Here is an 18,619-nt window from a genome sequence, read left to right on the forward strand (position 1 = left end):
TGCTTGAACCTCTCAATCTGATCATGCTTTCAAGGTACTGCGAAACTACCTCAAAACAAACTATAAATCTCTTAGAAAAACTATATTAGTGTTGTGTAGCGTACATGTTGGCAGACAGCTAGGGCTGTACCCAAATATTCGGATATTCGAATATTCATTTCTATGGGTAGGTGTTCGTTATGAAAATTTGGTATTCAATATTCGTTTATTTACTTTTTTTTTTTTTTTTTTTTACATTTGTTTTGGTGCTAAATGTAGTCTTTTTGTTGTTGGTAAATGTAGGTTATCAATAAAAATCAAAACTTTTAAATTGCATTGTTAAAAATGTGAAAATAGCCTACGGAGGTTGTGCGCACGGCAGGCTTGAGCGCATCCGTCTGAGGCTGTGGATCAATGCCAAGTTTTACCACTTTATCACTATTCCCTCTAACTTGTAGCTGTTTTTTCGTTATCTTTTGAATTTAATATGAATTATGGAACCGTTTTTGTCAACATTTGTTTCCCCCGTTTTGTACAATAAATTATTGTTTAAAGTTTCAACAAGTTTCTTTTGGAGTGCGTGACACAAGTGTGTTTTGAAAACGACCGCGGACTGTCACCTGCTCAATGCATCAGTACCTTCGGATGCCATGACAGTAAAAGATTATAGATTAATAGATTATAATAATAATGTCAAAATATCATTTACAGACCGATTTAACAGATGATCACTGCTGCCCGACCCGCAGGTCCATTTGCTGGTCCCACTGCATCACTACTCAGCTCAGTCTATAAAGGCTGTACACACAACAGTAAGGCTATAGACATTATATTCTATTCAGGCCGGCAGAACCAGCAGCGCATCGGCTCTACAGTGCACGGCACTGCCGATTAACCATTTTATTGCAACACAGAGTGTCTGCCAGCAACCAATTACTTACAGAGGCTTCCTACAACTTGTTTCAACGGTTCCGATTTAATCAGAAGACAAATTAAACAGGATGACTAGCCAATGTGAAAATCAAAAGAAAGCACAGAATAATGTACTGAAGGAGACTGTTGTGCCATCACATTTTTTTGTGGTTTGAGAGCAAAGATCCGGTCGCCACCGTGCAAAACTAATTAGGTCCAAAAAAGTCTGATTAGTGACTGTTGTTGCATCTCTCTCTCCTGCATTTCCTTCCCCTGTCTGTAAATAAGACCTAAAAAACCCAATGATATGTACTGTATATACAACATATATAAAAAGACCACCTTTACAGGGTTGAGGAAACTCATACCCACCAGACTTCAGCTAGTATTAGTCATTGCATACTGAGATTTAATACTGCCATGGGTACGTGTTGCTTTAGGTTCTGTTGGGTCAGGAATTAGAACAAGTTACCTTTGCACAGTTAAAGAAAAAGTAACCACTGAAGCTTTAATAACCACTGTAGTTATAATTTTTAAGTAACACGTAGGTAAAGATTCTCAGTTATCCAGGTCATAGTAATCTTAAGTGCTAAATCATAGGCAACTGGATTTTCTTGAAGATGTTTCACCTCTCATCCAAGAGGCTTCAGTCTTAAACGGACTGGTGCGGATGACTCTGAAACTCAGAGCTCATATATGACCTCAATTACTCTGTAAGGGTTCACACCCACACAGAGTGTAAAGCCTGAGACTCCGTGCCAGTCCATTTCGAACTAAAGAAGCCTCTTGGATGAGAGGTGAAACGTCTTCAAGAAATTCAGGCAAGTCCAGTTGCCTACGATATAGCATTTACATTTGCTGCGTAACTTTAATTTAATTTTTGGAATGTTTCATCCATCCATCCATCCATCCATCCATCCATCATGTGTAACCCCTTATCCTACTTAGGGTTGCGTGTGGTGCTGGTGCTTATTCCAGCTGACATTGGGTGAGGGGTGGGGTACACCCTGCACAGTTAACATACTTATCACAGTGGATGTTTGAGTCAGAGTATGTTAATGTAATGTTATTGATGATGTTGGTAATAATTGGTCTGGTGCTTGTATATCGCCTTGTCACACACTTTGTTGTGTCTTCCTTGATGTTTTTGTAGTCACGTGTGTGATTTAAAGGTCCAGTGTGTAGGATTTAGGGGAATATATTAGCAGAGATATTATTGGAATTTAATAAGTATGTTTTCTGTAGTGTATAATCACCTGAGAATAAGAAAATAAGCATTGTGTTTTCATTACCTTAAAACGAGCCATTTATATCTACATAGGGAGCAACTCTTCGTCTACAGAGATCACCAAGTTTACCACCATGTTTCTACAGTAGCCCAGATTGAACAAACTAAACACTGTATCTAGATAGTGCCATTTGTGTTTGTTTTTTTTTTCGTCGGCCACCATAGTTAGCAGCCCCTTCACAATGAGCAGCTTCATAAAAAAAGAAGTTTTTTGAACTCAAAACTGCTTTATTCAGTGTTTCTACTGGTTTAAATCACCGGATCCTTTTTTTTAAGAGGAGGAGATATCTGCAGATAATTTGGCTCCCAGTTTAAACCTCCTGAACATCTGGATCTGAAGTTATCAGAGGTGAAAGGTGAGCACAGATTAGCAGGTTCTAGGTTAGCAGCCCTTGTCCAACATGCCAAACAGTGTTGGAGAAACATTGATTTGTAACATGAAACTGCTTTATTCAGGGTTTTCACTGGTTTTAATAACCTGGTGCAGAGGAATAGACCATTGCAGACAATCTGGCTCCTGATAAAAATCTCCATAACAGTGAACACTGAAGGAATTCTAACCAGGAGAAATTTCCAGCTTGCTGCATTCTGCAATCCTCACCATTAGATTACACTAAAAGCCCCTAAATCCTACACACTGGACCTTAAATATTCTACTCATCATAACAACAGATAAGATAAACTAAACTGAAAATGGCCCAAATTATCACAAATAAATAAATGTAAATTAGAGAAAATAACTCAAAAGATCCCAAAAACAAGAGAGTTTTAGCCATGTTGATAGCGTGGCTCTGAGGATGGCAGTTCAGGTCAGTTTACTACTTTGGTCCAGGCTTAAATATCTCAGCAACTATTAAAGAGATTGCCATGAAATTAAGTGCAAACATCTGCAGCCGCCAGATGACTGAGCATTTCATTTCACTTATTTATTTAAAGCCGCTACAAGGAACTTTTAACTGGATATGCAAAAGTCTCTCGTTTCTGCTGATGTCTGTGCGTGACCTACAACAGCAAATGAGACCATCGGTGTGAAGATAAGCTATTTCTATATAGTGTATATCCATACCTTTAGGAAATTGTGTCCGGGTCCGCCCCAGGTCGCTTCCAGGACAAAACAATTTACGGCACTCAGACGGCATACGTCGTCTTACCTAGCTGCTTACATTTATAGTGACTCTGATAAATAGTCGCTGTTCCTCCTCCTCGACCCGACGTCCTTGGGGAGTTAAAATAGCAGCAATCATTGGGTAAAAGTTCTGTTAAAGCACTGGACTCACCAACAGTCAGCCACGTCTCAGTCACACAGAGAAAATCCAATCCTTTGGCAAGATGTTAAGCTAGGCACAGGATGGCTAAAAAAGAAAAACATATTAAAGAATACACACAGCAACAGATAAGATGATGATAAGATGTTATGTTATGTTAATGTGCAGTTTAGCATCTTTGTATGCTAAATTCAGTTAATTATAAAGAGAATGAACACAGTAAACATTGTTTGCAGTACATCAGCATGTTCGCATTGCCATTGTGCGCTGACGTTAGCATTTAGCTTAAAGCACTGCTGTGCCTACATATAGCTCACAGAGCTGCTAGCATTTGCATTAGCATAGGGTCCTTTTTGAACAGTCTGTAGCACATGATGTAAAGTGCATTTAGGGCGTGTCCAACTGCACTTGTGCTGGTTAAATGGCTCATAATGTGGGTGCAAAGTAAGGTGCAAGGTACAAAGGGGTTCTATTTAGTCACTTAATAAGCTATGTGTGTTCTGGTCATAACGTTAATGTAGCAAATCAGTGTCATCTCTTCTTGCTACTTAAAAGGCACATTTGGGTAATCAGAAGGGAGTGGTTTCTTGTTTAGAGTAACGCATTAAAAGCAGAAATGTCGCTGCAGCAACACTAAAAACTGTAGTCATAAACTTGACTGATGAAACAAGAGTAAACCTTTAGCTTTAGAAGTTATGATGTTAAGCAGCTCCTTGAGCGTGAATGCTTACTGTACATTGTTGTTCTATATAGGGAGTTGGACAGCAGCTCTGCAGCGCTGCTCTCTTTTATGTTCACATAAGATAACATAATTAATATTTTCCTCCTTAATAATCTAGTTTTTTACACACCTGCAACCCATTCCCATGTCCCTGTGTGTGTGTGTGTGTGTGTGTGTGTGTGTGTGTGTGTGTGTGTGTGTGTGTGTGTAACAAGCATGGTGTAAGAACATTGTGAGCCCACCTATCTAGGCACATCTTACTATCTGAATAATGCCCTTTCAATTGCAGGAAAATACTGCGCCTTTGACTTTAGACATGATTTTTGATGGTTTTTGGTTGCAGGTGCTTTGTACACAACTGCATCAGTCGTCAAACTAGCAATGACAGTTGCGCTGTGTGTTGCTTTGCGCCAGATGAAAACATAGAGCCCTCTGTCTTGTTTATTAACATTTGATAGAGGCTAAAGTTTGGGCACAGATAAGATGATGATTCCATCTGTGTGCAGCAGCGTAGTTTAACACAGCTTCTTCACTGGCAAATTAAACCTTCTTATTTTGTAACAATATTCTCACAGCTTTTAAATGGTTGACATCTAATTTGGGACGAAACTCCACCATCCACATGTCCAAGTATCCAATTTGCACATTTTTCAGTTGTATATTTTTAGCTGATATTATTTTAGTTGAGGTCTCTCTCCTGAGCTGGAACAATGCAAACTCTGTAACAAGTTGAAAAGGGCAGCGTGGGACAATGTCTCAAACAGAAGGTCGTGGTTCGTGCTTTTTTTCTTCCTCTGATGATGTAAATCAGTGCGCAGTATGCAGAATGCAGAATGCAGAGCTGCTCCAAGCCAGTGTTCTGCTGCTGACCTCCCACCCTGACATCTCTAACAGGATTCCTCCTCCTGCATATAAACAGTGTCTCCCCCAAAAAATTGGAGTTGTGGTTCATATGCAGTTGAAAACAGCCCACATGCTTTCAAAGAAAATGTTGAAATGGGAGCAGCGTCAGTGTGGGAGGACAGTGTTGTGTACAAGAGACAGAGAGGCACTTCAAGCCACAATCCTTCTCCATATCTGTGACATACAGGAGTTCAACTCTCTTCACATAAACATGGTATCGTAGTGGAAAGCTCATACAAGAGGTGCGGCACAGCAGTAATCATTTGAGCCATGGCAACAACAGTTCCACTCACATCTGTCAGTTACTGGTGTGTTCAAGGTAAAAAGACAAACATTACGGCTTGAGTGGGGGAAAAAAAGTTCAGAGATGAGTCATGCAGAGTATCAAATCAGTTCAAGTACTGTATCCTCTGCATTTGAAAAAAATGCAATGAGAAAAATAAGACTCCAACTCCGCAAAAGGGAATTTGAAAATAAAATATAAAAACAAACGTACGCGGAAAGGCAGACAGATAAACAAACTAACAACACAAAATCAACAGCTTTTATCTTAGTGGAAAGACCACTCCACACCAGCTGTGCTTTTTGAACCGTCATCTGTATGTCACATCAAACAGTTAAACATACAGCAGCATTCAGCAGAGTCATCTTTCTGTCTGCTGCATGAATAAATCAAATATACACTTTCCTTTTTAGCTCTGGTTTGGTTTCCACTGCTTCTGTGCTGAAATATGTTCTGCTAATGAGAGCAGTGAGACAGTAAAGGCTAGGGCTGCCCCCTAATAGTCGACCAAATGTTAGCCGACCAGGAAGGTCATTAGTTGGTCGCTTCATCGCAGAAAAAAACAAAGTCATTTGATCATTCAGATCATTTTGAGAAGGTGAAGGACGAACCCAAGGTGATATGTAAACTCATCTTCATTGGTCAACTACAAACATGACGTATCATCTGAAACATGGAAGTAGCTACATGCCCATTAGCCCACAGCGTCATTAACAGGCGGCTCGCTCAGTGTGTGACGTGTACTTGTAGATAAAATATAGGCCTATATTAATGAAGATTCATTAGTACGGTTTTGTATTGCTCTGTAATGTAGCACAGTGTCATAAAAACCAAAACAGTGGGCTGAAAGATGCTACAAAGCTTCAGAGAGCTGAGGGGAACTTTAAAGAGTGGGGATAATTACTGTATCTGGGGGTTTGTCACGATGAGCTTCAACTTTCACATTACACAAAATCATTTGATCCATTGTTGAAATAAAAATATTCATTATGTAGCAGCCTTAAAGATGTAATTAACAAAATATTCATTATTGTGCAGCTTTGCAGAAGTAATTAACATATTCAATATATAGCAAGTAATATTCAATATGTAATTACTATAAAATATTAATTATAGGAGCTCTGAATAAGTAATTATCTATGTACCATCCACAGGGACAGAATGAGTTAGAACAGAATGATTTTAAAGCTGCTCCTGAAGCAGTGAATTAAATGTTTCAAATGTAGTTCTTCCCAAAACATTTCTTAGAAAACAAACTGCCTGTCAGGTTGCAAATTACTAAACAGTACAATAAAATGAAATACAGTATGAGGCCACAGCAGTAAGAAAAAGATAAGACAAAGAACTTCACAGTCAGAACAAAACAACCATGGAAATAACCTAAAATTAGATACCTAATTGGTGTTTAATTTACTGTTTAGTTCTGTCAACATTTCTGTTCGCAGCAGTCCTCTCTTGTTGCATGGCAACACTTACACGCCCAAGAATCACAGCCCCAAAGACTTGAAGCATATTATTCTCCATTACAGCTTATCAAAAGCAAATTTATTCCCTTTACCAGCAGAAATCTGAGTCGTTGTCCTCCACAGGAGCAGAAAACGCCAAAGTCAATCAGTTGTGCGGGTGTTTCCTTTGACAGAGGAGCAGATCCCAGCTGGTACTGCAAAGTTACATAAATACAGAATGCAAAGTAGCTTCTAAGCTTGAATGTTGGCACCGCTGTTGACGAGGAAAGATTGCACTGTATGCTTATTGTCAGTGTTTGCTGGTTGAAACCAGCATCAGAGTGACTTTTCTCCTTCAGCTGAAGAGAAGCAGTGGATGCAGAGATTCACTGAGAGTGCATGAGAAAGACCTTCAAACAGGCTATGACAACAAAGACTTGTGCTCTGCACCTACAGAGAAGCATTACTCAACTGTTAACAGTAAATTCTGTACCTTCACTGTGGTGTGGGAAATGGACTCAAGCACACAGACGTGATTATCTATCAGAAATAACAGCAGCATGAGTGTACGGCGAAAGCAAATGGTGCTAAACAGTTATACAATTATGCTGCTCATGCTTGTTAACAGGGCTGATTTCTCAGCCCTGTTAACAAGCATGAGCAGAGCCAATTCCAGTAAAAATCATGTGTACATGACAGTCACTGCAGCTGCACACAAAGCTCCCTAAATGGGTTTTACAGTTCTGATTTCATATTATGAAACTCAGCTTGTAGTTGTCTTCAAAGCCATTCCCCTCGTGAAACAAATCAAGCAATAATTCTTTGAATTCGAATGACTGAGCTGAAATAATGTCCTCTGTTGTAAAACCCTTTGTTGCTTTTCTTACTCTGTTCTGCCCTGATATCACAGGGAGGACGCTCCGCCTCCCGAGAGCCGCCCAGTCAGTCGCCACACGAGCAGGAGCGCCAGTCAGCACCCGCAGGTTACTTACTGTCCGGTTGGCAGCGCCGAGGTGAGCTCTTTAAGTGACGGATACACACACACTCCCTCCAGCAACAGCCATGGACATACACCCCTCAAGTATGCACCAGTGGAATATGACAGCAAGTACGGATACGCAGTGTGAGAGTGAACAACAGAACTGAAGTGAGACGCATTTAACTGTCATTGTGATGGTTCAATAGATCCTTGAAGACCATTTGGACACGTGAAATTGAAATTTGGAACAGTGTGCGTCTGCAATGAGTCTAATTAATTGAATTCTAAACTGTGCTGGTGAATTTAACATTGTTTGTGATAATTACTTTGAGATAAGCGTAGTCACTTATGAAGTTCTTTTATTGTTAAATAATGCAACACTATCATTTCATTCAACATGGATGTGAATACTGTCATAACAAAGACTTTATGCTAGAACTTATTATAGACAAATACAACATCTGGGTAGAGAACTGGCAGTAATTTGAATTGCGGCGATATGTGAAATAGGCATCCCCGTTTATTTCCGTTGTCATTTATCAGCCGTAACTCTAGCGTTTATAGATATAGTTAAACACAGAACTCCAACCTATGTGACGTTCCTGCTGTGCTTATTTTATGTATTACTATGTTACTTTGCTAACGTCGTCTAAAAACCAAATCCATCATTATGCAGATTCCAAGGGAGCCCCGACCCACACTTTCAACGAAGTGGAAGATAAAATTTCCCAGAACACCTTGCGAAATCAGCAACTTCAGCAAGTTTTGGAAAACAATTTGTTACTGTATGACCGGAATGTATCTAGCGTCAACTCATCAGCAACTCGGTTGAACGCAGAGTCAAAACAAATTAAACAAATCGACTTACCTGAACAAAATCAATCAGAACTAGAAGACGTCGTAGGCACCTCCTGTTTTCAGCGTTTCTTCTCTGTTGATTCATGAGACGGAGAAGAATAAACGGAGCACACGCCGGTACCTTGCGCCGCTACTACACGTGACGTATGCCTGCACGTCGGTCACGCCGATTTGCATGAAGTGGTGTCTCACTTCTTAGGGAAAGATTTCTACCCTAATATTTCTCACTTCCCCCAAACGAGGGCACTCAATACCAAGTGGAAGATTTGAGGGGTAGAAATGGGATTGGGCCCAGGTCTCCAACCTAACGTTAATGCATTATAGATAAATTAGATGTACCGTAAAACTTAAATTAATAGCCTGGACTAGTTGCTTAAGTCACTGAAATCAGCGGGTCTATATTTGGGACAGGCCTTTACTTCCTTTCACACAAAACTGTTGCACAGCAAAGATGGGAAGTACGATCAAATTGTTTATTCAAACCACTTAGGTTTCAGATCAGTGGTTGCCAACTGGTTGGTCTTAATCTAAAAGTGGGTCGCAGGTCCACTCTGAATGGACCGCAAGTGACTCACAAACCTGTGTTTGTAGAGTGAGTAAGTAACGCACAGCTACTTAGACGCTTTGCTTAACTAAAGACTGATGACTTTCTCCCTGATTTTGTGTTTAGATGGGCGGATACAATTTCAGAGTTTAAAAAAACTTCCTACGTTGCAGAACCAATAGTAAATCCGCAGGGCGGTCCTTCGGTGGCTCACTGAGCTCTTGTGCTCGTAAACATAGTCCGACTGCATTAAAAGTTTTAAACAAAGTCGCTGTACGTCCTTCATTTCCACAATCTTATGGACTGAGCACACGTTTGATAAAACGGAGTTAAATCTCTCGGCATCCATTTTCAAGCTCTCTGTGTGTTTGTTTCCTTGCGGATGAGAAAAGCGGGAGCGCCCATTTCCGGGAGGGCGTGTCCTTTTAAAAAATGCAAGAGGCGTTGCTTTGTTGCCGGCTGTTTTCTCCAGTGTGTTAAACACACTTTAGAAAGGAGTGTCCCCAGACTATCAGAAGGCGGAGATCTCTGATTGTCTGGTGGCGAGACTAACAGCTACTTAACAGAAACAGCAAACTAGCTCGACAACATGGGCAAACCAAAGTATGACACTCAGTGTATTAACCTGTATGGACCTTGAACTAATGACCTCATGTCTACACCAGTTGGGAACCACTGCTTCAGATAGTATATCAATTTTAAATCATTCATTTGATATAGTTCTGACAGACAGCGCATCAGAGACAGTGAGTTAAGGCATACCATCAGCATACCGATACAACACCACTTTATCCTGTTAGAACAAAACTTGTAGAACAGGTGTCTAATTGAGACAGGTGTGTATTTGTCAAAATGTGTCGCCACACTGGGCGTATAATTTAAGTTTTACGCTATACACTTTGAAATAACACATGCTGAGAGCTGTCTTTAAACATATAGAAATCTAAGAAATCCAAACCCTTCTCCACTCTTTTATGCTCCGCGCCATTAAATTGTACATAGGTGACGTAGGCGTTTTCTACCCGGATGTTATTGTGAACAAACATTGTGATTTAATCTATTCTGACTTTTAACTGCACACTGAAATAAATGTTTTCCTGAATTTTATAAGAGGGAGTTCAGGTGTTTTTATTATTGGCAGTGGAACATCCAAAACTCACTTTACAAAATAAAAATACAACAAAACAATTCAGTCTGAAATTTAAACCAAGAGAGAAATATTTATTTCATGATAGACCTTATTTGGAAATACTCAACCATTCAAAAAAATGTACACGATTAAGTACTTATTTTTTTGAGGACATATTGACAGGAGTTGTTATATCAATAGCCACATGCAATGGGATTTTGTCCACTACATAAACAGCGACTAGATCCCCCCCACCCCTCAGTCTAGACAACATGGAGGCCTCCTGTGTGTCCCCCTCACACAGTGGTAGGACTTTGCGTTTTTCGGGGCGGTCAGCCTTTGCAATAACACACATCATAGACAGTCAAAAGTTTAGAAACTAAACATATCATCATCTTCTGCTCCATAAGTCTTTGTGAACCAGCCAGAGCTGACGTGCTCAGTGTTTGCACTTCACTTCTCAGTGGGCTATATGAATGCTTTGAGAGTGAGTTCAAATTCTTCTAATGACGTTTGTTTTTTTTTTGCTTTTAGCATGAATTCAGTCTTCAATCTATAAAAACAGCTGCTTTCCATAATTTCCATTTCTAGTACATTTCTTGTTTTCTTTCTTCTTGTGTACCGTGACATTTTCAAACCTAAGAAAAGACGTTTCAGTGGAAGCAGCAAGCAATATATCAATGCCATATCAACATGTGGAGGTGGAAGATATGAAGGTTAACGGCTATATAAACAGAGTTAGTCAATATACTGTATACCAAATTGAATGTAAACACAATTTGAACTATCCTTTCAAAGTAGACTGAGCTGACAAGGTCAGTAAACATCATAATATCTATATAACTAGAATTAAAAAGTCGTTTGGTGCATCTGTGGTCAACAGAAAACTGATGAAAGCTCTGTGCCAACACACTGCTGTCTAAATGGCTGTAAATCCATATTTAAGGCATTAGGAAATTACTGGACGTAAATGTAAACACTGAGCACTACAACTCTAGAAAATCACAGAATGATTAAGGGCTCCTTCTGTCGATTCATGTTAATTAGCACATACATTTCCTTCAGAATTAAAGAAATCTTCTGACACTGTTTAAATTTTCACCAGTCTGCACTGCACCAAATTTCACGCATGGAAAATGATAAACATTAAGGGGGGAAAAATCCCATTACCTGATCATCTGTCAAAATAAGGCAAAGTACAAATACAAATAATAACAATTGAACAAACTCCATGCAGACATTAAAACATGGCTGAATTTGGCTTCAAATAATAAATTGTCCAGTTCTCAAATCCTAAAAAATAATCTTGATTCTGTGTAAAAAAAAAAAAAAAAAAATACACAAGATTTAAAAGTGTGAAGTGGTTGTCCAGTGGAATGTCTTGATGTTTCCCTTTTGCATCCAGCTGATTTGCACCCAATGACTCGTGACGCCAAGACTGATGTGGACAGTGTATGTGATTGTTGTTGGCTTTAAAAACCCTCCGGCTGTCTCTGTGAGTCCGTCCAGTCACCTGTTAGGATAAGTTAAATGCTTCACCATGTTGTTTTGGAGGGCTCAGAAGGCGAGCTGTCTCCAGTATTTAGTATAAGTGCCTCTCCCCTCCTTCAGCACAGTCCCCTGTGGACTTCATGTGTCTTTTTTGGGATGGCAATGTTCTTTACTGTTGAGGTTCAGTAAGCAACGACCATTCTTCAAAGGCACCGTACTGTACATTGGTCTGTGGGTGTGTGTGTGTGTGTGTTTGTGTGGGCCGCACATGGGCACATGCATACATGGAGAAGTAAAACCAGTCAACAAAGTCGATTCCCTCCACTGGTGTCAGCCCACAAGGCATCACCATGACAACTAAGGCAAAATCTCTCAACATGAAAACACAGCATCTGTCTTTTTCTTTTTTTTTTCTTTTTTAGTTTTTCTCATCTGATTCATTGCTGCTGCTAAAATCAACTCCCCCACAATAATCATTAGTAATGATAATAATCTCTATTCAATAAATTATCTATACTTTACAATTATTTCAACTCGCATAGACCTGCAACAAAGGGGAGCTTTTTTCAAAGTAAAGCTATCCACAGTCTGTTTCTGCTGTGTCCTCAGTTCAGTAAAGCCTCTACAGAGCACACAGAGGCTGACAGACAACAAGCCATTTTTTCATCTTTCCTGTACAGAAATTAAACAGGACATCCTGCTAAAAATAAAATACAAACAAAAGCAAAGCTGATGCATAATTGAAGATAGAGAAACGGGGTAGAAACACTCGCTGAAAAATGAGTATCCAGCAAAAACAACAACAAAAAAAGTTCTGTTTTTTTCCTTGTGTTATTTTCCTGGAGAAAGAGAGTGAGTAATTTTCTCTGAGAACAGTAGATAGAAGATGGTTCCTGATTTAAAGGGAGCCACGCCAGCGAACATCCAAGCCTTACTGCACTCCTTCTTCATCCACGTATGTTGAGGGAAACCATCCAATCTGAAACATAAGAAAGTAATTATCAGAGCTTTATAATGTGTACATGTAAACAAGGGATGTTAATTGAGTTCATTTAGACTCCATTTTACATCCAACTTAGCTATACATGCATGAAGACTAATGGTGCGTTCCAGGCAACCCGTAACTCGTGTTTTCACAACCTGTAACCCGTGAAAGTGCACTGGAACGGCAGTCAAACCCGTAACTTCCCACTCGTGAACTCGTACCAGATCGATGTACTCCCAGTTACGGTTTCTGACGTCACACAGCCCTCTAAACCAATTACCTTACTCCCCTAAACAACAATGGCAGCCCTATGGATGCGGTGTTGATGCAGGTAATACATGGTGAGAAATAGACATAAAATAACCCTAATGTTAACGCATTATTGGCAGCCGCTCTAACAGCTGGTTTCTAGTGCAAGAATAAATCAATACAAAATATGTTTCCAAACACACAGATAACGTAAAAAATAGCCTTTATAGGCTATTATTAGCATCTGTGACCCTATCCTCCTCCGTTTCACTCAAATAAGCAAGGAGGTACCTTTGGCGATAGCAATAATGGGGAAGCACAAACAAACGGTTCGCCATGTTCGGAACGCTACAAAGTCGTAACTCGTGACTTGAAGTCGTGACTTACGAGTTCAAAAGCCTGCCTGGAACGCACCAAAACATTTGCTAACACTAAAGTGAATCCATTGTATGGGCAGCATTAATGTATTAGACCAGGGTGACTCACTTGCTCTAATTTTCCTGGAGATGTACATTATTTTCAGATAACTGCACAGCTGAGCTGTAACATCCCTGTTCTAAAAAATACTTGAAGGCTACTTCAAATACTACTCCAGCTGTTGCTAGACAACAACCTCCCCTACTTGTTGGAACAGTAAGTGAATAATGAACCTACAGAGATAGTGACAACACAATATGTATTTAAAGAGCATAATAAGAATAAGAACTTTATTCATCCCCAAGGGGAAATTCAATTATCTGTCAGCTCATCTATTATATGTCGAAGAATTATAAAGCCTGATTGCTGTTGGTATATAGGATCTTGTGTATCTCTCTGTCCTACAACGAAGAGAGAGGAGCTGTCCACCACAGTTTTTTTGGTCCATCAAGGTGTTGTGGACGATCTGGGTTGTTCATGATGGCCTCGAACATCTTCAGTGTGCATCTGAAGATGTTCGAGGCCATCATGAACAACCCAGATCATCTAATAGGTATTCATACAGCAAAAAAATTATTTAAAAAAAAAAAGTCATAGTATAGTATGTCATCATAGTAGGAGGCACCCAAGATTAGAGTCACCTATTCTGCATTGGACCAAACATCTCCCCTTCTGTAACTGACTTATGATGTTTAGAAATAGCCAGAAAATGTTTTTGCAGAACATAATGATGTTACAGTGAGCTGACTGAAGTTGACCCTTGACCTTTTGGATATAAAATGTCATTGTGTCATCCTATGAGACATTTGTGTGAAATTTTGTCATAATTGGCATATGAATTCTTGAGTCGTGGCCAAAAACATATTTTGTGAGGTCACACTGACTCGACCACCAAATTCTAATTAGTTGTTTCTTGGGTGCAAGGGAACATTTCCCTCAAGTTCTTCTTAAAATACTGAGTTCATGAGAATGAGAGGGATGCAAGGCCAGACTGACCTTGCCTTTGATCACCAGAATCTAATCAGTTCATACTTGAGTCCAAGTAAATGTTTGCTCGAATTTTGAAGAAATTCCCTCAATGTGTTCTTGAGATGAAGCATTCACAAGAATGAGACTGGTCGGTATTTGGTGGTTGAAGGTCAAGGTCACTCTGAAATTGCCTTGATGATGAAGGTGGGATATGATGATTACAAGGGAAACATAACAAATGAAAAGTCATAGTACAGTATGCCATAAAAAAATCATAGCATAGTATCTGATAAAATTGCAGTTTAAAATCCATAGTATAGTTTTTCATTAAAAATGCCATGGTAAAATATGTTATAAAAAAAGTCATAGTATAGTATGTCATAAAAATGTAATAAAAACTGCCATAGTATAGTATGCCCTTAAAAGTTCATAGTTTTAAATATGTCTAAGTTATTAAAAACTCATAGCATTTAAAATGGTTAAAAAGAAAAAAGTCATAGGATGGTATGTCATGAAAATGCATTGATAAAAGTCATAGCATAGTATGTCGTCAAAAATATCATTCTGTAGTATTGTATGTCAATAAAATGCTGTAAAAAAGTCATAGTACAGTATGCCACAAAAAATATGACAAACAAAAGTCATAGTATGTCTGAAAAATGTAGTGTAAAAAAGTATAGTATGTCATGAAAACTATGATAGAAATGTCATAGTATCGTTTGTCATCAAAATGCCGCGAAAAAAAGTCATAGTTTAGTATGTCATAAAAATGTAGTGAAAAGGGAATTAAATTATGGTATCTCCTCAAAACTCAGGGAAAAAAAGTCATAGTATAGTATGTCGTCCAAAACCTGAAAAGACGTCATGAAATATAGTATATGTCTTGACATTTTTTAATGATTTTGGACGACATACTATACTATGACTTTTTTTCATGGTTTTGGACGACATACTATACTATGACTTTTTTGCATGTAATCCCAAGCCATGAAAAAATGTCATAGTATAGTCACAAGCACATCACACAAGTGGGGCTAACTAAAATGAATACTCGTTAAGAGAGGTGCTTGTCTTTGCCATTTTTAGATGTGCAGTGTCAATAGATGACATCTGGAAAGAAGAGGAACATCATAAGACCACCTGAAGAAACGTCTTCGCTCATCTCTTCTATCATTAACTGCTATGTTTCATGTTGAATATTAAAAACATATAAAGTATTTTTAAATGAGGGACTCCTTTGTTAAAAAAAAATATATTAGGCAGAGAAAAGAGGAGTTGCCACAGACCCAAAGTCACAAAAAAAAAAGAAGAAAAATCTTCACAGTCTGGATTGGAATAATCTTCTGTGGTCTTCTGTCAATGTATTTGTCATGTGTTATTGTATAAGGTACAATTCCAGTGAAATGTTAAGTTAATTCAGTTCCTCTAGTTTGTGCATTATAAAAAGAGTGCAATAAGAAATATGTGTATGATTGGGGGGCCTGTTTCCATATGGAGGATCCCCATCAGGATTCCTCAGTATTTGAGGGGATATCTGGATATCTCTGGAGTTTCTTCAAGCATCTGAGGCGGAATAGTATGCAACACCCAGGTCAGGCCACCAGTGACGTGGACAACATAGTACTTGATGCTGTTCACCCTCTACACTGATGACCTGTTGACATTAAGGTCCCTACTTTTTCCCAAAGTCAACTATCAGCTCCTGACTTGGCAATAAAATATTTTTTTAATGTGTCTTTTTATTGTTTACGTGTTAATGTAATCCAAACCAGATAACTGGTGAAGGTAAACTTTTTTTCTGGATGAGATTGATCACAGGATGTGTAGCAGAAAGGTAGCTCAGTATGATGAACAGATCTTTGTAATTCCTTAATTTGCACATTCAAGTCCAAACATCATAGTATAGTATGTCGTCCAAAACCATGAAAAAAAGTCATGGTATAGTATGTCGTCCCAACTCCTGAAAAAAAGTCATAGTATAGCATGTCGTCCCAAGTCATGAAAAAAAGTCATAGTATAGTATGTCCCCCCAACTCCTGAAAAAAAGTCATAGTATAGTATGTCGTCTCAAATCATGCAAAAAAAAAGCCATAGTATAGTATGTTGTCCAAAACCATGAAAAAAGTCATAGTAGTATGTCGTCCAAAATGATGAAAAAAAGTCATAGTATAGCATGTCGTCTCAAATCATGCAAAAAAGTCATAGTATAGTATGTCGTCTCAAATCATGCAAAAAAGTCATAGTATAGTACGTCGTCCAAAATGATGAAAAAAAGTCATAGTATAGTATGTCGTCCCAAATGATGAAAAAAAGTCATAGTATAGTATGTCGTCCCATACGATGAAAAAAGTCATAGTATAGTATGTCGCCCCAACTCCTGAAAAAAAGTCATAGTATAGTATGTCGTCCAAAATGATGAAAAAAAGTCATAGTATAGTATGTCGTCTCAAATCATGCAAAAAAGTCATCGTATAGTATGTCGTCCCAAGTCATGAAAAACAAGTCATAGTATAGTGTCGTCCAAAATGATGAAAAAAAGTCATAGTATAGTATGTCGTCTCAAATCATGCAAAAAAGTCATAGTATAGTATGTCGTCCAAAATCATGCAAAAAAAAGTCATAGTATAGTATGTTGTCCCAAATCATGAAAAAAAATCATAGTATAGCATGTCGTCCCAAGTCATGAAAAAAAGTCATAGTATAGTATGTCGTCTCAAATCATGCAAAAAAGTCATAGTATAGTATGTCGCCCCAACTCCTGAAAAAAAGTCATAGTATAGTACGTCGTCCAAAATGATGAAAAAAAGTCATAGTATAGTATGTCGTCTCAAATCATGCAAAAAAGTCATAGTATAGTATGTCGTCCAAAATCATGCAAAAAAAAGTCATAGTATAGTATGTTGTCCCAAATCATGAAAAAAAATCATAGTATAGCATGTCGTCCCAAGTCATGAAAAAAAGTCATAGTATAGTATGTCGTCTCAAATCATGCAAAAAAGTCATAGTATAGTATGTCGTCCAAAATGATGAAAAAAGGTCATAGTATAGTATGTCGTCCCAAATGATGAAAAAAGTCATAGTATAGTATGTCGTCCAAAATGATGAAAAAAAGTCATAGTATAGTATGTCGTCCCAAAACATGAAAAAAAGTCATAGTATAGTATGTCGTCCCAAATCATGCACAAAAAGTCATAGTATAGTATGTCGTCTCAAATCATGCAAAAAAAAAAGTCATAGTATGTCGTCCAAAACCATGAAAAAAGTCATAGTAGTATGTCGTCCCAAATGATGAAAAAAGTCATAGTATAGTATGTTGTCCAAAATCATGCACAAAAAGTCATAGTATAGTATGTCGTCCAAAACCATGAAAAAAGTCATAGTATAGTATGTCGTCCCAACTCCTGAAAAAAAGTCATAGTATAGTATGTCGTCCCAAATGATGAAAAAAGTCATAGTATAGTATGTCGTTCCAAAATGATGAAAAAAAGTCATAGTATAGTATGTCGTCCCAAAAAATGAAAAAAAGTCATAGTATAGTATGTCGTCCAAAATCATGCAAAAAAAACGTCATAGTATAGTGTGTCGTCCCAAATCATGCACAAAAAGTCATAGTATAGTATGGCGTCTCAAATCATGCAAAAAAAGTCATAGGATATTGTGTCGTCCAAAACCATGAAAAAAAGTCATAGTATAGTATGTCATCCCAAATGATGAAAAAAAAGTCATAGTATAGTATGTCGTCTCAAATCATGCAAAAAAGTCATAGTATAGTATGTCGTCCCAAATGATGAAAAAAAGTCATAGTATAGTATGTCATCCCAAATCATGAAAAAAAGTCATAGTATAGCATGTCGTCCCAAGTCATGAAAAAAAAAGTCATAGTATAGTATGTCGTCTCAAATCATGAAAAAAGTCATAGTATAGTATGTCATCTCAAATCATGCAAAAAAAGTCATAGGATATTGTGCCGTCCAAAACCATGAAAAAAAGTCATAGTATAGTATGTCGTCCAAAATGATGAAAAAAAGTCATAGTATAGTATGTCGTCTCAAATCATGAAAAAAGTCATAGTATAGTATGTCGTCCAAAATGATGAAAAAAAGTCGTAGTATAGCATGTCGTCCCAAGTCATGAAAAAAAGTCATAGTATAGTATGTCGTCTCAAATCATGAAAAAAGTCATAGTATAGTATGTCATCTCAA

The 18,619-nt window shown here is 38.2% G+C and overlaps 2 protein-coding genes across 7 annotated transcripts in view; one reads left to right on the top strand and one right to left on the bottom strand.

The window, feature by feature from the left end:
- The window catches only part of vsig8a (V-set and immunoglobulin domain containing 8a), a 29,588-nt gene extending 19,340 nt beyond the window's left edge, over positions 1-10,248 (top strand). Inside the window, exon 7 of the mRNA XM_033647518.2 lies at positions 7,707-10,248. Within this exon, the coding sequence (XP_033503409.1) occupies positions 7,707-7,923 (217 nt within the window). The 3' untranslated portion in view covers positions 7,924-10,248. The remainder of the gene's footprint in view (positions 1-7,706) is intronic.
- A 129-nt stretch (positions 10,249-10,377) lies between these two features.
- vav2 (vav 2 guanine nucleotide exchange factor) overlaps positions 10,378-18,619 on the bottom strand; it is a 280,761-nt gene continuing 272,519 nt past the window's right edge. For all 6 annotated transcript variants that reach the window (XM_033647505.2, XM_078162254.1, XM_078162255.1 and 3 more), the window contains one exon: positions 10,378-12,776. In XM_033647505.2, coding sequence (XP_033503396.1) covers positions 12,729-12,776 — 48 coding nt within the window. In that variant the 3' untranslated portion in view covers positions 10,378-12,728. The remainder of the gene's footprint in view (positions 12,777-18,619) is intronic.

This window comes from Epinephelus lanceolatus, chromosome 19 (assembly GCF_041903045.1).
Source record: "Epinephelus lanceolatus isolate andai-2023 chromosome 19, ASM4190304v1, whole genome shotgun sequence".
Classification (NCBI taxonomy): domain Eukaryota; kingdom Metazoa; phylum Chordata; class Actinopteri; order Perciformes; family Serranidae; genus Epinephelus; species Epinephelus lanceolatus.